At 41.7% G+C, this 21,472-nt stretch overlaps 2 protein-coding genes across 20 annotated transcripts in view; both read right to left on the minus strand.

Annotated features, from left to right (window-relative positions):
- Positions 1–126: 126 nt before the first annotated feature.
- On the minus strand, positions 127–15,200 carry hp1bp3 (heterochromatin protein 1, binding protein 3). 2 transcript variants are annotated; one of them, XM_031302007.2, is made up of 13 exons: positions 14,950–15,200; positions 14,400–14,480; positions 12,916–13,096; positions 11,965–12,027; positions 11,696–11,852; positions 11,453–11,596; positions 9,980–10,039; positions 8,092–8,231; positions 7,392–7,482; positions 6,206–6,365; positions 5,582–5,693; positions 5,250–5,387; positions 127–1,604 (listed from the first exon to the last, which is right to left on the minus strand). In XM_031302007.2, the coding sequence occupies exons 2-13, from the start codon at positions 14,464–14,466 to the stop codon at positions 1,079–1,081; spliced, it is 1,839 nt and encodes a 612-aa protein (XP_031157867.1). In that variant the 5' UTR covers positions 14,467–14,480; positions 14,950–15,200; the 3' UTR covers positions 127–1,078. The 2 variants fall into 2 exon arrangements, with proteins under 2 accessions (XP_031157867.1, XP_031157868.1); XM_031302008.2 differs by lacking the exon at positions 11,965–12,027.
- Positions 15,201–16,168: 968 nt separating this feature from the next.
- Positions 16,169–21,472, minus strand: part of eif4g3a (eukaryotic translation initiation factor 4 gamma, 3a) — a 63,758-nt gene continuing 58,454 nt past the window's right edge. For all 18 annotated transcript variants that reach the window (XM_031302002.2, XM_031302001.2, XM_031302003.2 and 15 more), the window contains 3 exons: positions 21,254–21,335; positions 20,972–21,118; positions 16,169–17,177 (listed from right to left, as the gene is read on the minus strand). In XM_031302002.2, coding sequence (XP_031157862.2) covers positions 16,996–17,177; positions 20,972–21,118; positions 21,254–21,335 — 411 coding nt within the window. In that variant the 3' untranslated portion in view covers positions 16,169–16,995. The remainder of the gene's footprint in view (positions 17,178–20,971; positions 21,119–21,253; positions 21,336–21,472) is intronic.

Here is a 21,472-nt window from a genome sequence, read left to right on the forward strand (position 1 = left end):
ACTACTATATGTTCTGGAATCAGGAAAATGTGCAATTTCATTTAGATTGTTAGTCCCTGTATGCTAAATTAATAAAAAAAATAAATAAAAATAAACCAAGAGTTTACAAATATAGCCATTTTATTAATGACTTGGGGAAAAAAAAAAAAGCTTAACAACACAAGGAATACATGCATGCAGGGTATGTATGAGCTATTATCCTCCTTTTTGTTATTCACAACACACATTTCTTACAGTTTGGTACTGAATTACAGCGGTGAAGCAATAAAATAATTTCATGTATATGTTTGTTTACACACACACGCGCACACACACACACACACACATCAAAAAAAGACATTTTCTTCAATGCGTTTGAAATTAATACTAACAGTGTGTTATTCTCTGTTAAGTCCTCAACCTGCCACCTGCAGACCTAATCTTTACAAGGGGCATTTTTTTTTGTTTTAAATAAACAAATCACATTTGATCATAAGAAGAATTAATAGTATAATAAGGACAATTTTCTGATGCAGTACTGCACGGTCAAAAATATTGTAATTGTATCCCAGGACACATGACAACAACCTTAAAGTCTGTGTTTTATAAAATATTAATATCATTAGGAAAAGGTTCAAACTTTTCAACCCATATTTGAACTAAAAAAAAAAAGGGTAATAACCCCCAACCCCCCCACCAAAACACTGATATCGCACTTCATTTGATATTAGGAACATGTGCTGCCAACGCCTAAACAGTGGGTGATGAACAGATATAAAAACAGAAGTCACTACATGGCTCTAGTTACAGGTTGTCAGCTCTCGCTATGCTTTCCTGATCTGGCAGCTGGTCACACTTCTGTTGTAACAGCAACACTAAATGAGCTTTTCTACACATGTTGATTAAAAAGGAAATTCAGAGACTCAATGTACAGTAAACTTGGTAGGATAACGTTCTTATTCTACAATAGAAATAAAAAAATGAACTACTGCCCTGTTAAAAAGGGAGAACATGATAAAAAGAGAGAGAGAGCACTGAAAGAAAGCGGCAGACGGCTTCATATTCAGAGTGGCCCAGTTCGTGGAAGGCGCAGCTGGGCTCAGTATTTCCCTCTCTTGGACTTACGGGGGGACTGCTTGCTGCTCCTCGCCCCCCTTTTCACTACAGCCTCTTCTGGGGATGACTCTTCAGGCTCGGGCCGCCTGGACCCACTTTTGGTCGGCGGCTTTTTGACTTCAGGCTCCTCGGGAGACGACTCTGCCGGCTTAGATCGCTTGGACCCGCTCCTCGTCGTCTCCTTTGGGACTACAGCCTCCTCGGGGGAGGACTCTCTTGACGCCGGTCGCTTGGACCCCCTTTTGGTCAGCTTTTTAACAGCTGGCGTTTTGGGCTTTCTTGCAGGAGCTCCTCTCTTGACAGGCGTGGCTTTGGGTGGCGGTGTAGAGTCCTTCTTAGAGGCTGGCGGTTTCCTTCCCCGTCTCTTGGCTGAAGACACCGCCTTTTTGGCCGGAGACTTCTTTGCGAGGGCGCGTCCTCTGCCTTTAGCTTTTGACTGGCTTGGGCTCTGGGACTTTTTTGCCGGTGGAGGACGGCGAGCCTTGGGTGGAGGCCTCTTCACAGATTTTCTACAAAGTAATTTGAACAGGGAACGGTTACTGAAGTAGAGGAAGTGTTACAATAAACACATCACATGGGGGTGCAAGGCTATTGGAAAACGGCATCAATTAAAAGAGTAACGCCTGCACACCGACTCCAAACCACACATTTATTTAGAAAGACCATCCCACTTGGATCTTCGTCAGGTGAAAATATTTAACAATGTTTGTCTTATTCTCCAAAAAGGAAACATTTTTAACCTCAGATACTGACACCAAGAGGTCTGAACCGAGAATATATGGTGAAATATTTCGTGTGAATTTTGATTTAGGTATGGTATAGCTTCTTGTTGGTTGCTGTCTATAGTCTCTACCATATAATACATATGTATGGTGGTTTATAATATGATAAATGTGTGCGAAAATGTTGAGGTTTAATTCAAATTGTTTGTAAAAATGTTTCCTTTCATGTAATTTACAACTTAAAAAAAAAAAAAAAAAGAAAGAAAAAAAAGTCTTAAGTTTGTAACCTGTAGAGGGACCGAAGAGGGAAAAGTTACATAGTATGCCTTTAAACCTGTAGAGGGACCGAAGAGGGAAAAGTTACATAGTATGCCTTTAAAGGCCCGGACACACCGAGCCGATAATCGGAGGAGCATCTCGCTGCAGTCTGCGGGAAGCGGGGCTTGACATCAAGCCCCGCCCACATCCAAGTCAGTCTTTTTTTTTTTTTTTTTTAAACCTACGTCGTCTCCCCATACGCTCGAACCATACAGTCTATGGCTCGAACGGACCTAGACGGTAGCAAATCTCATATCCTCTTGTTTCACATTAGATGACAGAAACTTATGTAAGCTAAACACAAACGACATTTCATGCAACAACAGTGAACTGTAATTGGGCCCGTGTACTTTTTCGTTCATTTGATTTCCGACTTTGAAACGAAAAGAGTGGTTCGGAAATAACGTAAGACTGCTCCGGTGAAAGCCTTGTTTTCATGAGCTTCTGGGGCTAGCTGCTAGCTAGCTCGGAAGCTACATCTGATGGAAGGCAGGTTGCTAATTAGCCAATGCTAAAAAGTATGGAAGTAGCCTACTAGTTTCCCCTGCTTTCTATCAATATTCCTCAGTATTTGTCTTTTGGTGTAGTTTGCTAACATGCTCGTAGACATGTAAATGAACTGTTTGCGTGCTAGCTAAGTCAACGGTCAACACCTTTTAAATTGTAACGTGAAAGCTCAGGCTGCGTTAGCTTCAGCTAAACCACAGCAGCAACTTGCACTGCTGTTAAAATGCAACTTCAGCCCTCTGATATAACGGTAATCACGTAGCGATTTTACTGTATCTAAACATCTGTATGTGTGTTCGACCTTTTGAAATACTTAGATTAGGTGTGTTACTGTGCAGGTAATATCCGAGGAGCATCTCGCATGATTGTGAGTTCTACTGAACCAGACTGAGAGACTATTTAAAGACTCAGGAACCCTTTGCAGGTGTTTTAGATTAATTAGCTGATTAGAGTGGGACACTTTGAGCCTAAAATATTGAACCTTTTCACAATATTCAAATTTTCTGAGGGTTTTCATAAACTGTAAGCCATAGTCATCAAAATGATAGCAAATACAGGCTTGAAATATCTCGCTTTGCATGTAATAAGTCTATATAATTAGTTTTACCTTTTAAGTTGAATTACTGAAATAAATGAACTTTTGCACAATATTCTAATTTTTCGAGTTTCACCTGTATGCTTCTGGTTCACCTGTTAATTGTTAAAGCAAAATCGCCCATTTGTACATTTGGTTGTGACTGAATTCTTGCTGTTAATATGAAAGTCCATAACGAAACAACACACCATTATACTTTTGAGGGCTAAATTAAATGAAATATGGCTCGTTTTCCGTTTTACATTGTCATCAATATTAACAAGGTTTAAAATGACCCATTTTTCAAATTTGGATATCATTTCAAAATCAGAAATCAGTAGTAACTACATGAAAACTTCACTGTTGCATGAAATATCGTTTGGGTTTAGCCTACATCATCAGTTTCTATCTAATGTGAATCAAGAGGCTATATCAGCTTCGCTACCAGGCTGTCTTTTTTTTTTTTTTTTTTTGTCTTCAAAAAACTTTATTATTCAAGTACAGATCCATAAACACATTGAAAACATTAAATGCATACATACATATACGAAAAAGGGGTGCATTAAATTTACATTAAAGAGGTTGTAAGGCATTGTAAATGTTCAGAGTCCGGATGGCTTTCTTGTCAGTCCTTTTTTAAAGTTTTAAAATATAATTTCATGTCATTTTTAAATTGGTGACTAGCCTATTCGGTTTTCTTTCAGATCATTTACATTTATAGATATAACATTTTCAAATAAAATTAAAAGATTCAAAATAAAAAACATGTCATTTATCCAAATAATTTTCTTCATAGTAAAAAAAATTCTACCAGGCTGTCTTGGTCATGGATGTATTAAGAGAACGGTCTTGGTCCGTTAGAGCGTATGGGGAATGACGTAAGCAAAAAAAAACTGAAGAGTTAAAGACTTGGATGTGGGCGGGGCTTGATGTCAAGCCCCGCCTTCCCGCATACTGCAGCGAGATGTACTTGGATAATCGGCCGTTGGACAGTCTGGCGAGATCAGTGACTCGAGTCTGTTCGGTGTGTTCCATGCCGTCGTCCGTCCAAGGGACCGTCGGCCTTCATTTTGGCCATTTGACATGTATAATCAGCGGGGCGGGCACTTCCGGCAGTCGGACTCAAATGACCCATCTGGTTGGTAGAGTGCTAACCCGGAAACGGCGAGCGGAATGAGCTGACAGACATACGCCGGACCCTACGCCGTAGTCTGACGTGCACCTCTCAAAAGATGTAACTACACGTCGCGGCGACGTGCGTCGCTCGGCCTGGCTTGGTAGTGTTGCATTTCCCCCCCTACTCATTTCGTGGTTCTCCTTTTCCATAAAAAAAAAAAAAAACAAACATGAAATCAAGGATTTCCTGCTACAGACTTCTCACCGTGGTCAGGAAGCACAGGAGAGACACTTTGTTTATCTCACTATAGTCTCGCTTTGCCAGACCATCCACGCGCTGCGGAGCGGAGGAGGGTCTGGCTAGTCCACACAGCATTCCGGGATGGGAGAAAAACGTGCTCTGCTTTATTGCCATTTCTTTAAACCAATCACAATCTTCATGAGCAGGGGGTAAGCTCTGTATGGAGCTGCTGCAAAATAGTTGTGTGAGAGAAAACAGATTGGACAGATAGTCTAGCTAGCTGTCTGGATTTACCCTGCAGAGATCTGAGGAGCAGTTAACCATAGCCAAATTACAACACAAAGAAAGTGGAAGGAAACGGAAAATACACGCATCCGGCAGAATTTCCTGCGGCATCGGAGCAATCCCAGAAGTGGAACGTCAAGGACATAGACTACTCTCACTATGACTCTAGAGTCGTAACTCGCTCCCAAGCTAATCGCCGTCACTCTCTCTACCACACACTCCCCAGGAACACACACGCCGGCCCTGCTATTCTCTTAAAGAGATCGACGCACAAGTATAAACTTCAGGCCACTTAGGTAGTCTACGGCGAAAGCGCTGCGTGGAGCCTCCGCACAACCATAAATCAAGCTTTAAGCATACTGAATACAGATGAAACATTTTTAACACCCACCTCTTCCGAGAGGGAGCCTCATCCTCAGACTCTTCCTCCTCTTCGGACTCTTCCTCGTCAGAAGATTCAACCGTCCGCCTCCGCGGAGTGGTTTTCTGCGGAGGCTTGTTGAACTTGTCTGGGTACAGGATGGTAGGGCTAAGGAGAAAAAAAAAAAAAATCAAATGATCTAGGACAGCATACAAAGACAAAGTATATCAACTGTGCTAGTTTCTCTTGCTGTGTTTCTTTTGTGATTTGAGTCAAAGTACAGTAGAACACACACTGCATTCACTAAAGAAACAAGAGTTGGAGACCTTTTCGTTTTAACAATGGAAATGTAGTTGCCATACCTCGGGTAGAAAGGGAACGAGAGCTGGTAGGTCCCTGTGAAGCCGTGACCGGTGATCTGCTCCATCCAGCCGAGTACTTTACACTTTGTCAGGGTCCTCCTCAGATTGGCCACTAAAGAAAAGAGTTCACTTTTTCAATGACAACATTTTGGATGCACAAACTTACCAAAATTATCACAGTGGGATTAGATTTCACGTTACAAAATGAAAAGAAAGCACACATTACAAAACAAGCCCCTAACGTGACACTCCACCCCAGAAATCTAGATTTTGAGTATCCGACCTCTTGTAGGCTCGAAACGTAGGTGCAAGAGTTTGTGTAATTCCCTGCAGAGGACAGCGCCTGTGATCAGTCAATAGTGTGGGGGTATTTGGCCAGATATGGGCGAAACTATGCACTTCTGTAACATAGTGACACTATGGACGGGCAGCAGAGGAGAGGAGTATGGTGCAGGAGTGGTTTGTTTCCATTTACGTTCCTTTTGTGCGAAAACCTCATCATTTGAAAATACTTTACCAAATTTGAAATGACCTGAGAGAGCAGTCAGAAGTCAGCAGCAGTCCTGTTAAGACATACAGTATCAGCGAGAGGGGGAAGGAGAGGGAGAGAGAGAGGAGTCTTACCTAATTGGTACTCCTTTATATCCTTGTTTGCGTCCACTAGGTGTTTGCGTAAAGTGGTGGTGCTGCAGGTTTTAGGTTCGTTCATGGCTGTGATGGCGGCTGTGATGGCGTCCTCCAAGGTGCTGCCCTTCAGCAGGACCTGGTTACCGGTACGCTTCAGCTGTGACAGTCGGATATAAAAGATTTTTAGGATTTTAGGTCATTATTGCCTTTCACCAAATCGGTTTTTTTTTTGTTTTTGTTTTTTTAAATGCCAGCAGTAAGACAATTAGTGCCAGTAAGACACATTGTTTACTGGCATTTTACAGACACTTTTATTTTCCCATAGCTTTCATGTTCTAGAGGGATTATTACTTGGCAATATCTTTATCTCGCAATCTCTAAAATTGTACTGAAATAGTATTATACAACAATGATGCCCAAGCTGACAAGGCAAGGCAGCTTTATTTGTATAGCACATTTCAGCAACAGGGCAGTTCAAAGTGCTTTACATAAAACATTAAAGAGCAGTTAAAAACCACCCACACAATGCAAATGATCAATATATACAATTCACACATGAACACAAAAGTTGCAGTGCAGTATAAGAAATGAACAATTGTTTAAAATAAGGCAGCATCAAAAAGGAAGGTCTTCAGCCTTGATTTAAAAGAACAGAGTTGCGGCGGACCTGCAGTTTTCTGGGAGTTTGTTCCAGATATGTGGAGCATAAAAACTGACCGCTGCTTCCCCCTGTTTAGTTCTGACTCTGGGGACAGAAAGCAGACCTGTCCTAGACGACCTGAGAGGTCTGGGTGGTTCATGGTGTAGCAGCAGATCAAAAATGTATGTTGGCCCTAACCCGTTTAGTGATTTATAAACCAACAGAAGTATTGGTTAATTAGCAGATTGACTGGCACTGTAGAGCTTAATCAGGCCTGGAATCAGAGCCGATCCTGTGGTTCACTGTGGGTGGTTTTTGACCTGCAAATAAAAATACATCATGCACGTGTTCTTTTTTTTTTTTTTTTTACTGTTTAATGCTTAAAAATGAACAGATAATATTGAGTGAGAGGAGAACTTGTGACATAAGCCATTGGTGCTCATGAAAAACACCACGTCACTGTCCAGTTTATGTGCCATGAGTCATTTCAAAAAACGACAGATGCAACTCATTTTGGGACACAAATTTAATAAAAAGCTTTACCTGGAAAGTCCCTCTGGCTCCTTTCCCAGTGATTTGCTCCAGTTGTCCTTTCTCTACTGCCTTCACCAGGGCTGTCTTCAGGACGTCCGGCCTGAGGACCAACCAGAGTCAGTAAATCATTAGTATACTGAATAGTCCAAGCTAGTAAATAAACTTACACACACACCCCTTTTCTTGTAAGTTACTGAGTCACTAAACTCCAGCGTGGCTGTGTATCTTTGAAGGTAATTCCTGAAAAATCATCTTTACCCCATTATTGCAGTTTTTACCTTTTTATGTTGTCATTTCATTTTACATTTAAGCTTGGAAATTCCGTTATAGTGAGCATCAATACCACAGGACCTTTCCCCAGGGACTAGCAACCTTATTGAGGAACTCAATGCGTTTCGACCGCAGGGACGTGTGTCTAAATTATGCTCCAAGGACATTTTACCCCCCAAAAAGTACCTGCCTGGGGGTAGTACTTTCAGAAAGTACAGGAACCTGTGGGGTGGAATTTGCAGGACAACTTTTAGAAGCTGGTTTGTTTTTTGTTTTTTTAGCGTTGGTCAGATTAAAACTGGAAACTTCAAAGACTTTTAAAATAAATAAAAAAAAAAAATAACTGAAGAATCAACAATGAAAATAATTGTTAGTTGGAGCCCTGATCCTCTGCAAAGTTACAGAAAACAACGTTCAACGGTAAAACAGTGCTCCGTACCTGTTCTCGATGTCGAAGTCGGGGAAGTGCTGCTCCAGGTATTTCTTGATCAGGTTGTAGGAGGCCTCTTTGGGCTCACAGAGCCGAGTGATGATGAGAGGAAGAGCATCCCCCAGAGACTCCGTCTTCTGAGCAGCTTTCTAAAACACCATCAGTTTACAGACATGACGATTACAACCAAACACATCCCAGTGTCATAGGAAAAAAAAAAAAAAAACGTTGACACGTCGTCATTAATGTAAGGACTAGATCTACGAGATACTGTGATCTCCTACAAAAAGGTATTCCGCTGCTGAGCACAACCTCGGCCCTACAGATCAAGTTGGACATTAATGAATAAACGCTGCAGCCCAAACTGTAATGACAGGATTAAAACTTCACTCATGACTTACATTTTGGGAAATACATTTATGTGCTTTCTTGCTTGCTTTTTTAAGTGCTCATATTATGCTCATTTTCAGGTTAATAATTGTATTTAGAGGTTGTACCAGAATAGGTTTACGTGGTTTAATTTTCAGAAAACACCATATTTTTGTTGTACTGCACATTGCTGCAGCTCCTCTTTTCACCCTGTGTGGTGAGTTCTCTGTTTTAGCTACAGAGTGAGGCATCACACTTCTGTTCCGTCTTTGTTGGGAATCGCACATGCGCAGTAAGTACTGCTAGCTAGTCAGTTGCAGAGTATGAGCAAGGGGGTAAGACAGCCTCTACAAAGCGTAACTCCTATGGCGCCATTTTGATGCTACCTAGCACTCACCGCCCGTTAGCATCCCATTGACTGCCATTCATTTTGATGTCACTTTGACAGCGAATAACTTTACATCTGAAGCTTTTAAAGACTTTATTTGTCCATTGTTTATTTCTAAAGAAACACGACAATGTATAAAAGGCTCCATTACCTTGTATCTCACATTCTGGCTCCGTAGCAGACATTTTTGTAAAAATAGGCTAACGATTGTGTCATAACCACGCAACTTTCTGTCGCATAGTAGAGGAATTACCGTATAGTACAGGAGAAGCTCGCAGGCAATTTCGACTTACATTAGCTGTTTAAGTTTAATTACTAATGTTAACTAGCATTTTAGTTAGCAATAATTAGCCTGTGCCTAGGTTATCTCCTTACATATACCTACGCTCTCCTTCTCTGCAATATTCGGAATGATTGAGATTTCTCTTGGCACAGCTTCCAGAAGACTTCCAACTTTCAGACACGTTGCTCACGTCACATCTACGTCTTCAAGCTCAGTTGGAGGCTGCGCAGTAACGCTCAGCCATCACCGGAAAAGTGCTTCTAATATCCTTCACTGGTCTCCATCCAGAGCAACGGGATCTGTTGGTCCATTTCTTTAACTGTCTACGAGTATGAGGGCGTGCCATGCTAGCAGCTAGGCGAGCATTATAACGTGTGTTACAAAGTGACGCACGTTCGTCACGGAAGTAAAGGCTGAACTAAATACAGCTGTTTGGAGCAGTTTGTGAACAGTGTTTTCTCTGGAAGATGGTAAGTCCCTTTGGGGTGGACTTTGGGCTTTTTCACTTTATAAACCTAAAATGTGCACAAAAAAAGATGTATAACACAATAAAGGAAAGGGAAAAAGCCAAAAAGCATAATATGAGCACTTTAAGACAAGAGGGAGATTAATATCACTGGAAACAGGGCTCTGTCCAACAGTAACAAATACCCAGCACCTGTAAAGCTGATGAACGCGTTTTCCCTCATTCACTTAATATGTACAAAAACCTATAAAAGTATAAACAACACAACAATTACTGTAGCTCATGCCAGTCAGCCAGCAGAGAATCTAGGAAGTTGCAGCTCCCTGCCAGGAAATAGTCTGGTACATAACTATTGCACATCACTTTACTTCCAGGCTCGGTTGCAACATACCTTAGACGAGGTGGGCTGCTTCCCAATGGCGAATGTTCCTGAAAGGCCTTTACCCTTTAGCTGTGTGAGACGGATAAAAAAACAAAAAAAACAACAGTGAGCAAACCGGCGACAGACACATTTTTATGAACATCTGTAAAACACACCATTCATTAACACCTGTCAAGCTTTGGATTTCTCCGAAGGTTGAAGTGCTGTGCACGGGACGCTAGTCTATAGTAGGGCTGGACTTGAATATTCGACTAGTTGTTTGTTGGGTAGGTAAGCTGTTCTCAATTTTGGGATTCAGAGTTCCGTTAAAAAAATGAAAGCCTTTAATTAAACCGAAAGACATGCGTTGCAGCTCAGTGTGAAAAGTCTTTACTGCGAGAATCCATACAAATCAACTACGGCCCATTACACCACTAGTTATACTGTACTACAGCAGCCTAGTGTCGATTTCAGGCAATTTAATGACGGTAACAGTGTTAAGGCCGTTTTATGGTTGTGCGTAGCATCAACGGCTTACCTCCGTAAACCACTCTGCGTCTATGTCGGACCTCTCGAAAAATGTAACTACACGCCGCGGCCTCCGCCGGAAAGCTAACATTAGTTTAGCTAACAGCTAATTCGGCTAACCGCTAGCTGAGACAGCATGTAAAAGACCCTCAAACCTGAAAATAACCATTAAAATATATAACAGCTGTTATGTCAGTTCTACTTTAATCTTAAATACTTGTCTTTATTGTTATTACTGTAAAGTCTTAATTTAGCTGTAGCCTGCTTTTCCCAGTGTTTAGTTTGAGTTAACGTTATTTTAGACTGAATTAAGCTGTCAGCTAGCGGTTAGCCGAATTAGCTGTTAGCTAAACTAGCGTTAGCTTCTCAGTGGAGGCTAACTGTTCTCTTAATACATCCACGAGGCTAATGGCAGACCGCTACAACAATGACAGATCGTGCAGTGTCGTAAATCTCATGGATGTATTAAGAGAACTTGTAAAACAGGATTATCATCTGCGCGTGCGCAGAACGGATCGAGCAGGCAGCATGGATCGTGTACCGACAGCCGGCTCGAGGCACACACCAACGCACAAGTAAACAAAGAGTTTCGCGATTGACCCTCCGGAAACCACCCCCTCCCCCCCGCCAGCGTTCTGGCGGTGAATTGCACAGTGCAAAGAAACATGTTCAACTCCGACGCAGAACTCCGAAAGGGTCATGATGCCGTAGCTACAGCGCGGAGTTAACGCACGACCATAAAACGGCCTTAAGGCTGTGCATTTACTCGGGAAGTTGACACTTCAATAACACCAGCCAAACCAATTTTTGTATTCATTTATGTCCCATGAAATACAGTACACACATTTGATAATGTCTATGTTGAAAATGTATGTTTCTTCACACCGATTTAAAACAATGCTTTTATGTATATTCTTTACTTGGAAGAAGTATAAAACAATAAAGATGTTCTCCCCGTAAATTACCATCCTTTACCTGTTTGATGGTGCCCTTCTCCAAATGTTTCTTCATTGCTTTCTTGATGAGAAACTTCTTCTTGTCAAGCTCCATCCCCGGGTATTTTTTCAGAATATATTTCATGACGGACTGGTATGAAACCCCAGACTTCTCATTACAAGACTGTAAGGAGAGTGGACAGAAAAATTACAAATTATTCTTTAAAAAAAAAAAGAAAATGACTGCATTGATGAATAATGGATTTACAGTGTTTGTACACACCGTAATAGCTTCGATGAGGATATTATCCACTTTGTTCTGAGTGCCTGCAAAGTTGGTAACAGGAAGCTTTTTGCTGGCAGCGACGCTAGCCCACACTGGAATTGTCCTTTTCACCTTCTTGACTTTGGCTCTCTCGTACTTGTAGCCGTCCTTCAACCTGCCACCAAAAAAAAAAGGAGGAGCAAAACAAGTTCAGTGAAGGGGTTCGTTTCTTTAGAAGCGATATTTCACCGTGATTGTTACCACCCTTATCTTTATCACATCCTCACCTTAGTAGGAGAACATAGCAGTGTGTTGCACACTGTCCAGCCGCGCAGTCCTTGCATTTGTCACTTTGTCCATTTGTCACCGACGGGAGAGACAGAATGAAGTTTGAGAACATCTGTCTTAATGATCACCATGGCAACTGGGCCCTACCTGAAGTGCTATGCTAGTGTACTACGTGCAGAAAATGGAATGTTTGCTTTGTCAAGGTCTGGGAGAAGAAAGGGAGGAGAAATTATGTTAACGTGGGAAGCCAGGTTAAATGTCACTAATACCTCATCACATACAGCTAAATATGAGGATTTTTTACTTGTTTTCTTAGAATGTCTGAGTATATAATTTTGAGGAATGGTCAAAAGCTAAATATGAGGATTTTTCACTTGTTTTCTTAGAATGTCTGAGTACATAATTTTGAGGAATGGTCAAAACAAAAGTCATTATTTTTTCATGAAGACCAATTTGTCCACGAGGATTTAGAAATGTACAATTTCACCTACACCTACAGCAGAACTGCAGGTTTTTTGAAACATTCGGAACATATTTTGCTTAATTTATTATTTAATAAGTGGGCAAAAAAAAATAAAAATGTTTTGATTCTGCATGTATTAGTCATGCATTATTCTGAATGTATGTAGCTTGCAGTAGATAATGCTGCCCCTTCTTTGAGCTTTCAGATGTAGACTGAGCTGGTAACAAATCGTCAGACTTGCATGACGCTTCCGTCCTCTCCTCCTGGACTCCTCCGAGACTGACGGACAAAGGGGCCGAGACATTTGTCTGATATATGAATGTGGCTGTGACAGGTCACATCCTTTGGAAATGCAACACTGCAACCATAAGAGGAGCAGTCTGCTGTTATCCAGCAGAGGCAAGGATAATATAAACAGATAAAAGTGCTATCAAAGTGAAATATCGCAGTGTTCAGCGTTGCACACTAGCTCTCTGGTGAAACTCACTCTTTCTTCCCTGTCCCTTCTCCGTCCTTTTCCACCGCTGCCGCTTCGTCTGCCTTCTCCCCGTTCTCTGTGGGCTCCGTGTCGCCCGTGGCCTCGCCCTCCTCGCCTTCGGCTGCCGTGGCTGAAGATGCGGCCGGCTCCTCGTCAGCGGAGGGTGACTCCTCTGATGACGCTTCAGGCTCTGTGAGGATGAAACTATTTAAATTAAGAGCAAAACAATATATGCGATAACGCTGAGTGTATATGGTTGTCAGTGTTGGATTGTGATAGTTTGGATAGTATATGCACACACACACACACACACACACACACACACACACACACACGTTTTTCTTCGAGAGACTTGTTTAAATTATGACAAATATGCTATATACATTAGATTTAGTTCATACGTTTTTTGGTGTATTTGTTTTCTGATTTTAACGCTTTAAAGACCGTTGCTGTGCTTGCATCACTTCCTTACCCCTCCTACCAGTCCCTATGGCCACTTCGCCAGTGTGAATGCAATTTTTGGGGGAGAATACCAAGAAGATCTTTTTAGAAGTGGACTTTTCCTATAACTACGTTCCTGTAACTACTTGTTTGATAAGCGGCTATTGTGGTGGTTAGATGGCTGTGTTATAATAACAAAAGGTCAGTTCCTATGGCCACTTGGCCAGTGTGAATGCAAATGGGAAAAACGGTTTTGGGGGAGAGTAATTAGTAGAACTGTTTAGAAGTGGACTGTTCCTAGAACTACGTTCCTGTAACTACTTGGTCGGAAAGAGGCTAATGTTAGCACCCACAAATAAAGGTTTGCAACCCATTTTGGGTAAGGGCACTGATGTAGAGATGGAAAGGAAACATGGGATAGACGGAGGGTACAACATGCAACAGACTCTGATAATGGCGTGTTTATGTTGCTGTATTTTCTCTTAAAAACATATGGACTAAAGGTTGATGGTACTGCTGCAGTTGTGCAGGATTGTTATGCATTTCCAGCTTGTCATTAAGCCTTGTTTTGGCTGATTTCCATACTTTGGAGCACTATTTGGCCTTGCGACTGCTGATTGGCCATATCTGATGTAGTTAAGCATGTCCTCTAGCATTACTAAATATCAATGTTTGGGATTTTTATATCAACACATTGGGCTAATGGCTTAAATATGATACCCCTCCCCCCAATTGTAAAAAGGGCTTGATGCAATATTCTGAATGACTGTTCCTACTTTCTCCTCAAACACATGGTATTACCCAATTCTAATTTAAGTGTGCATGTAAGCACCAAAATAATTGTAGCATTTGATTGTTTTAATTATCAGGTCTAGAGACTTGTTTCCGTGACGAAAGGTTGTAAAGCAAACTTTGCATGCCCACACACCCATCTCCAGACTGAAGACTACCGTGTGTGTCTGTAATGAGTACTGAGACCAGCTCAATCTGTGTCCGTGATGGAGGCGCTTTCTCGGGTCTTAAGTTCCAGAGATGGACGACCCCAGCCTCACCTTTCTCTGCTGCAGCGGAGGGGGCCTTCTCCGGGGTCGGAGTCGCTGCTGCTCTGCGTATCGGCATCACACCAGATTTACCTGGATGAGGAAAATAATAAACACGTATCCGAACACCAGGAAAGCACATTAGCACACACCACTGGCTTGAGGCCCATTCTGTGTACGTGCGTGGTGAAACATTGGGACTGTGTCAAACCCACTTCATTCATTGAGGCCCATTATCCCTAAACAGAAGAAAAAGGTGCGCTTGTGTTTCAAAAAACGCAACCACTTTTAAGGCGCTGCACTGCTCTCTGGATTATCCGCCAGTCTTCGCCAATACATTTCCATCATTTTCACACGAGCCAGAATATGAGTTGCCAGAAAATTTCGGGGATTTCGCCATTTTGTCCATTGGTTTACACACACAGTGATGGCGTCGCACAAGGCAGATAAAATTCATTTCAGTTGCATGGAGTAAAAAACCACCGGCCTACGTATTTCCAGCATCACATCCGTGCAACTTCACATTGAGCTAAAAACTTATCATACTGCAAATCAAACTTACCTTTTACTTGTGGAGAAAAAGTGAGATACTTTGGAGTAAATTTCTGCACGATCCTTTCTTTATTTAGATTTCTGTTTACGAGCCCCGCCCCATTACGACCGTTGGTCACGTCGCAGCGTCACAGCACGTCGTAGGATTCCCACCGTCATGGCCGCCGACACAACTACAATTCCTCCATGTAAAAAACTCAAGTATGATATTGAGGTTTTATGTCCATATTTTGAGATAACGTGATGTCTTCTACCGTACAGGCCAACACAATCTAAACACATCGTTAACCTAACGAACAGAAATCCATTATTATCGTACAAGCATTCAAAAACTACAGTTCTGATAATGTTTTGAAAATGTGTCTCTGGAAAATTCATGGGAGCTGTAGTTGTCTATGCTAACAAAGGTTAAAAGAAGAGGAACGCAACTTCTCTTATTCAGTAACAGTATTAGTTAACGTTACACACTAAGCGTAAAATATAGACAGTTCTAAGACATCACACATCTGAAAAAGGCAAAGAAATGAAAATACACAAAAAATGTCACTTATCCAATACTTGTGCTCTTAATCACACTCATGCTGTATCATTACTAACAATTGTCATGTCAATTTAATATGCCCATTATTTTCTCAATTAATGATTAATAGTTTGGTCTATTTTGCCTATGTCACAATTTCGTAATTTTACTTTTTCAAATTGCTTATTTTGTCTGAACAGTCTTAAACCCAAAGATACAATGACATCCATCAGGATAGCAGCAAATACTCCCTATTAAGAAGCTAAAATTGTCTGTCAATCATCCCAAAGCAAGTGAACTGCAACCACTTGACCACAATGAAATACATCTCAATTGGATCTATACACTAACATAAAAAAGTGTGGTCGAATACAAGCAAGCAATGAACTGCTGCAGCTATTTCAAAGCCAAGGCACAACTTTAGAGTTATTTTATAACAAACAAAACATGCTTTTAATGGCTCAGCAGAACAAATGAGTGGCTCATAGTGACTCCAGCTGCTCTTCCTGGGATATCATACAGCTCTTCTTCTGAGGATGTCAACTCGTTGTCCAAAATGTGAAAACTCAAAACACACACACACACACACACACACACACACACACACACACAATTAAGTTGTAGCAGTCACCAAAACAAACAAATCTGGCAACCCACATCTACAAACAACAACCATCGAAAAAAGAACAAATCATGACAATCAGCATTTTTTTTTTTAAATACCTTTTTTGTCTTTAATGTATTTACAAGCTTTAATCTGTTCTGTAGGTCTGAAGAATTACAAGCATTTCATGTTCAGCGAACCTGGCCATTTGCTTTTTGATGTTGCATTTTTGCTTGTTTTATTTGAATGTATCCGGTTTGTCCTGTGGACTGACTTGCATCCCTTCTTGAATGCATACCTCTACCTCTCATGAGGCATATGTACATATCAACGTAGAGCAAGCCAAGGCTGAGAGAAACACTTCCTGGTTATTAGGAGATAACCTTTGACCTCAACACGGACAAGATTAATAGTTTCTGTGCATCCACTTCTTTTTATCTCTGCTTCCCCTTCATCCCAAAATAATTTTGTTTTACCCTGTTTTAAACCAAACAGTGTGGAATCCAGGGAGGCTATTTTTTTTTTTTTTTTTTTTACAATTATTTTGTTATAATTAATTATATTGTTATTTCTGTTGTTGTTCTCATTTGTGAGCATCTGCAAATGTTAAATAAGTTTCATATTTGCAGTCCTTAAAAAAATAATAAATTAAAGAGTCCAGAACCTATGCATCTTTTAAGTCTCTTCTTAAAAAGTAACAAAACAAAAGTAAGTTAAAATTTAAAACAAAAATATTTTCTATGTATAATACAGGTATTTAGTGCTTCCGCCGTTGGAATCCAAACTCAAAATGGCGGCATGTTTCAGAACCGTACCGCAGAAAAAAATTCCAGCCGTAAAACATGTCGTCCTGCCCATACACCCATTTTGAATGTGTGTTCTGCTGTAAGGATGCAGTTCTACTACGCCGTGTCCCCCGGGTGTCTCCCTCGTCAATTATCTTCCGACTCCTCCTCCGCCTCCCGCAGCCAGGTGAAGAAGGCCGTAACAGACTTAAGGGCTACCCCCTTACCCTGCTGCTCGGCAGCGTCTTTGCTCGTCTCCCACCTGTAGAAAGCATCCTCCGAGATGACGTCCTCATCATACAGACAGTCAAAGAACATCCGGAGAAGATCTGGAAGGCAAAGACACATCAGTCATCTAAGGCCTTTTAAAACAACTTTCTGAGCTGCTATAGTAACTCCCCGGCCATGTGTATTCCAGTTAATTCAAAGGTTCCAGTGGAGGCATCATGAGGGTGAAGATGCCCCCCCTCTTTGAGGAAATGCCCTCTGGGAGGAGGTGTGGACAACTGTTTTACATCTGAGAGCTTCAAAACAAGTACATTCCCCTTGTGGGGGTTTTTTTTTTTCTGTAATTATTCATGGTATTTTAGTATGTTTTTGTAATATGGCTTCCAAATTTCATGTCTTTCATACTTTAAAAGGAACACTTCACCCCCAAATCCAAAATACATGTTTCCTCTTACCTGTTGTGCTATTTATTAATCTAGATTGTTTTGGTGCGAGTTGCCCAGTGTTGGAGATAACGGCCGTAGAGATGTCTGCCTTCTCTTCTATATAACGGAACTAGATGGCACCAGGGGTTGATGCATAGCAAAGATAGACTGTAAAAGTGAAGCCTGGTGGCTGGCTGCAGTATAGGTCATAAATCTCACACACCTCCATATTAGTGGACGGGACATGGGCCAAACTAAGGAAATCAATGTACACGTCAAACATATATACACTACTCACAAAAAGTTAGGGATATCTGGCTTTCGGGTGAAATTTATGGAAAATGTAAAAAGTTCAAACTACAGTGGTATTATATCATGAAAGTAGGGTATTTAAGTAGAAGCATGTAATGGTGATTTCCTCATCTCAAACAATGTATTAAAACAAAAGCCAACAACAATGGTGGGTATAAAAATGTCAATGTCTCAATAACTTGTCATGTGCCCTTGAGCATCAATTATAACGTCTCATGCTGTCCACAAGTCGAGTTATTGTCTGCGGAGGCATGGCATCCCACTCTTCTTGAAGGGCGGCCCTCAGGTCATTGAGGTTCTGGGGTACAGAGTTACAGGCCTCAACACGGTGACTCAGCTGATCCCATAGGCAGTGGTGGAGGAAGTACTGAATCTCAGTACTTAAGTAAAAGTACAAATAACCAGAGATATATTTACTTTAGTAAAAGTAAAAGTGCAACAATGAAAACCCTACTTAAGTAAAAAGTACCTGATTTTAAATGTACTTTAAGTATTAAAAGTAAAAGTACTTGCATAACTATTTATTCTCTTAATGTCTATATTCTAATAATTTAAAAAAACAGTATGGGCTATGGTATTTTAATTAAGTTAGTTTTAGGTTAATGTAACTGTGCTTACCATCTGCGGCCCAGTTTACATTCTGACTTACAATTCTGGTTATCTATCAGGGTGATCTGCATGAAGCTCGACTTTGCATTATTTCCCACGGGACATTGAATGCTGCACGCATTTATTTATCAAGAACACACGGGCTTGGACAACAAGTACGTGGCTTCACAGCTGAGGAGGACCGGGAGTGTTTTTAAGATAAATATACAGGTTGTATATTAACACTATGTGAACGGATGCTTCACATAGGACCAAGCAGAGTATCAGGAGCAGCAGCAGTAACAGGAACAGCGGTAGTACCGGGAGCAGTGTACGTGCCTGGCCAATAAATGCTATTGAAGGGCGGGTCTTGGCGTGGCCATAGTGGGATTCGTAATATCGCGAGGGGCACCAGGAGCTGGACGGCCGCTGCTGAAGGCTTCCCTGCGGACTGCACTATTGATTGTACTGATATGTGAAAAATGTACTTAAGTACAGTAACAAAGTATTTGTACTTCGTTACATTCCACCACTGCCCATAGTTCTTCTATGGGATTCAGGTCTGGAGAAAGTGCGGGCCACTCCATTTGAGGTACCCCAGTCTCCAGCAGCCGTTTCCTAATGATGCGACCTCGATGAGCTGGAGCATTGTCGTCCATGAAGATGAAATTAGGCCTGTGTTGTTCATGCAGGGGCACAATGACTGGATTCATGATGTTATTCAGGTAGTATTGGCTTGTCACTGTACCATTCAGAAAGTGTAGGGCAGCTCTGTATTGGCTAGACACACCTGCCCACACTTTAACACCACCACCAACACCAAAGGGTCGTCTGGTGACAACAGTGGCTGATGCATAGCGCTCCCCTTGACGTCTCCAACATCGCTGGCGGCCATCATTTCTGCTCAACGTGAATCGACTTTCATCAGAGAACAGCACTGAGGCCCACTGGTCCCTCGTCCAGCAAGACGATGACGCCTGTGCCTGGTGGTGTGGTCAGGTACCCTTGCAGGTCGTCTAGCACGCTGATGTAAACGGTTTCGAATGGTCTGACGTGACACTTGAGTACCTCTCACCTCCCTTAAATGTACTTGGAGTTGAGTGGCATTCATCATCCGGTTCCGCAGGGCACTGTTCACAATGAAGTGGTCATCAATGTGGGATGTGGCCAATGGGCGTCCACTTCTATGCCTTTCTGTGACTCTTCCAGTCTCTCTGTATCTCTGTTGCAACCTGCTGATGACACTCTGTGACACTGTAAGCTCAGTGGCCACTTCCGTCTGAGAACATCCTGTTTGAAGCCTCGCAATGGCGAGGTACTGTTGATCAATTGTTAGGTGTCGTCTTGGTCTCATGATGTCAAAATGTGAACAGCATGATGAGGAGGACTGTTTAAATACCAATACCAGGAAATGTATTGGTCGATTCATGGATCAAACACCTGTTAAGCCGTTAAGCTCCTTGAAACATTGAACGGTTGGACATGCGCATTCAAAAGTTTAGAGAAGGTCACATTAAGTTCACCTGTAAAGGTTATAGTGGATTTTAGGTTCATCTTGAAATTTCACCCGAAAGCGAAATCTCCCTGACTTTTTGTGAGTAGTGTATTTCCCAAAGATGGTTTCTGTCATTTTAGATTGTTCTTATCACACTGATGTTTGTTCAAGTGTTCATTTTCTGATACATTTGTTTTTTATTAGTTATTTGAAGGTATAAAAAACGGGGTGATATGTGATGATTGACAGCTGTGATTGACTTTTGGTTGGGAGGGTGTATGGGCGGGACTTTGATACCACAGGTCCACTGCCAGAACACTACTGCGCAGACCCTGGCTCCAAAATGACAAGATGGCGGCGCCTGTCTCCGGGATATTTTGGCTTCACTTTTGTACAGTGGGATGAACTGGAGACGCGTCGTCATTCCCTTTATAAAATCTATGGATGGCAGTCAGCTTGTGGTGCTCAAAGTGCCAAATCCTCCACAGCAATGTGGAAACTATCATACAATTCACTGGTTTAAAGTGTATGAACTACACTGCAGACTGAACTCTCTACTGACAGTGACAAACAGAGTGACGGCTGATGTTCAGGTTCACTCATATGAACGGTCCAGGGAGGGTTGAATATGGGAACAGCAGTAAACTACTGTTTCCACGGTCAATAATCAATTGAATCTAATCTGCCAAATAATTAGAAATGCATGTTCTTTTATGCCTTTTATAATGTTGTTGAAAGAAAATGGAAAACAATAATTAATTAGAATTATCTGAAATTTTACTCCAACATGGATGAGAAAATGTAAATTTGAGCATTTACAATTGGCCAAACTACAACTGGGCAAACTCCACCTGCTGATAAAGATTATGTGACATGATCGATAGCTTCAGAGCAGCTGCTAAATGGGCCTTGTGGTGAGACTAGATTGTCTACAATAACATTGCTTACAACATGGTGCACACACACAATTCAATCTTCTCTGATGAAACTAAGAAAAAGAAGAAGTAAAGGAAAAAGAAAACGTATAGTTTCATTAGGAGGAGGTGTGAGGAGTAAACTAAGATGCAGCACTTACTCGGAGGCTGATCGAGGGCGACGATCAGCGCCTGAAGTGCATAAAGTGCTTGCAGCTGTCGCTCAGTGTCTGAGTTAAGGTACTTGAGTAATACAGGCAATCTCCTCTGGATGATGGCCGTGTCCACTCGACAGTTGGTGTTATCATCTGTTGGGTAAAGCAGGAGGCAGAGTGAGTGCACACTGAGCCGCTTTGCTCAGAGTTTGGCGGAGGAAATAGTGCCATCAGCGGTGCGATTTCAGCAGAATAGACAGGTTCTCCTCCAGGTGGTGGAGTGCTTACCTTTCACTGCTGCCTTACACACAGCTGTCATCAAAGCCCTCAGGAAGGGAGACGAGCTCATCTGAGATTCATCCAGGTTTGCCTGGGAAATTGTGCAGAGGAGGACAAAACACACATGCCTCAACACATCTCAGCAGTTATGCTAGAAAAGAACAGCAAACACCTTTTAATAAGAATACAAAAAACTAGGGGGTCGCTAGTGAGCAGCGTATGGAGTAG

Source organism: Sander lucioperca, chromosome 6, assembly GCF_008315115.2.
Source record: "Sander lucioperca isolate FBNREF2018 chromosome 6, SLUC_FBN_1.2, whole genome shotgun sequence".
NCBI classification, from domain to species: Eukaryota; Metazoa; Chordata; class Actinopteri; order Perciformes; family Percidae; genus Sander; species Sander lucioperca.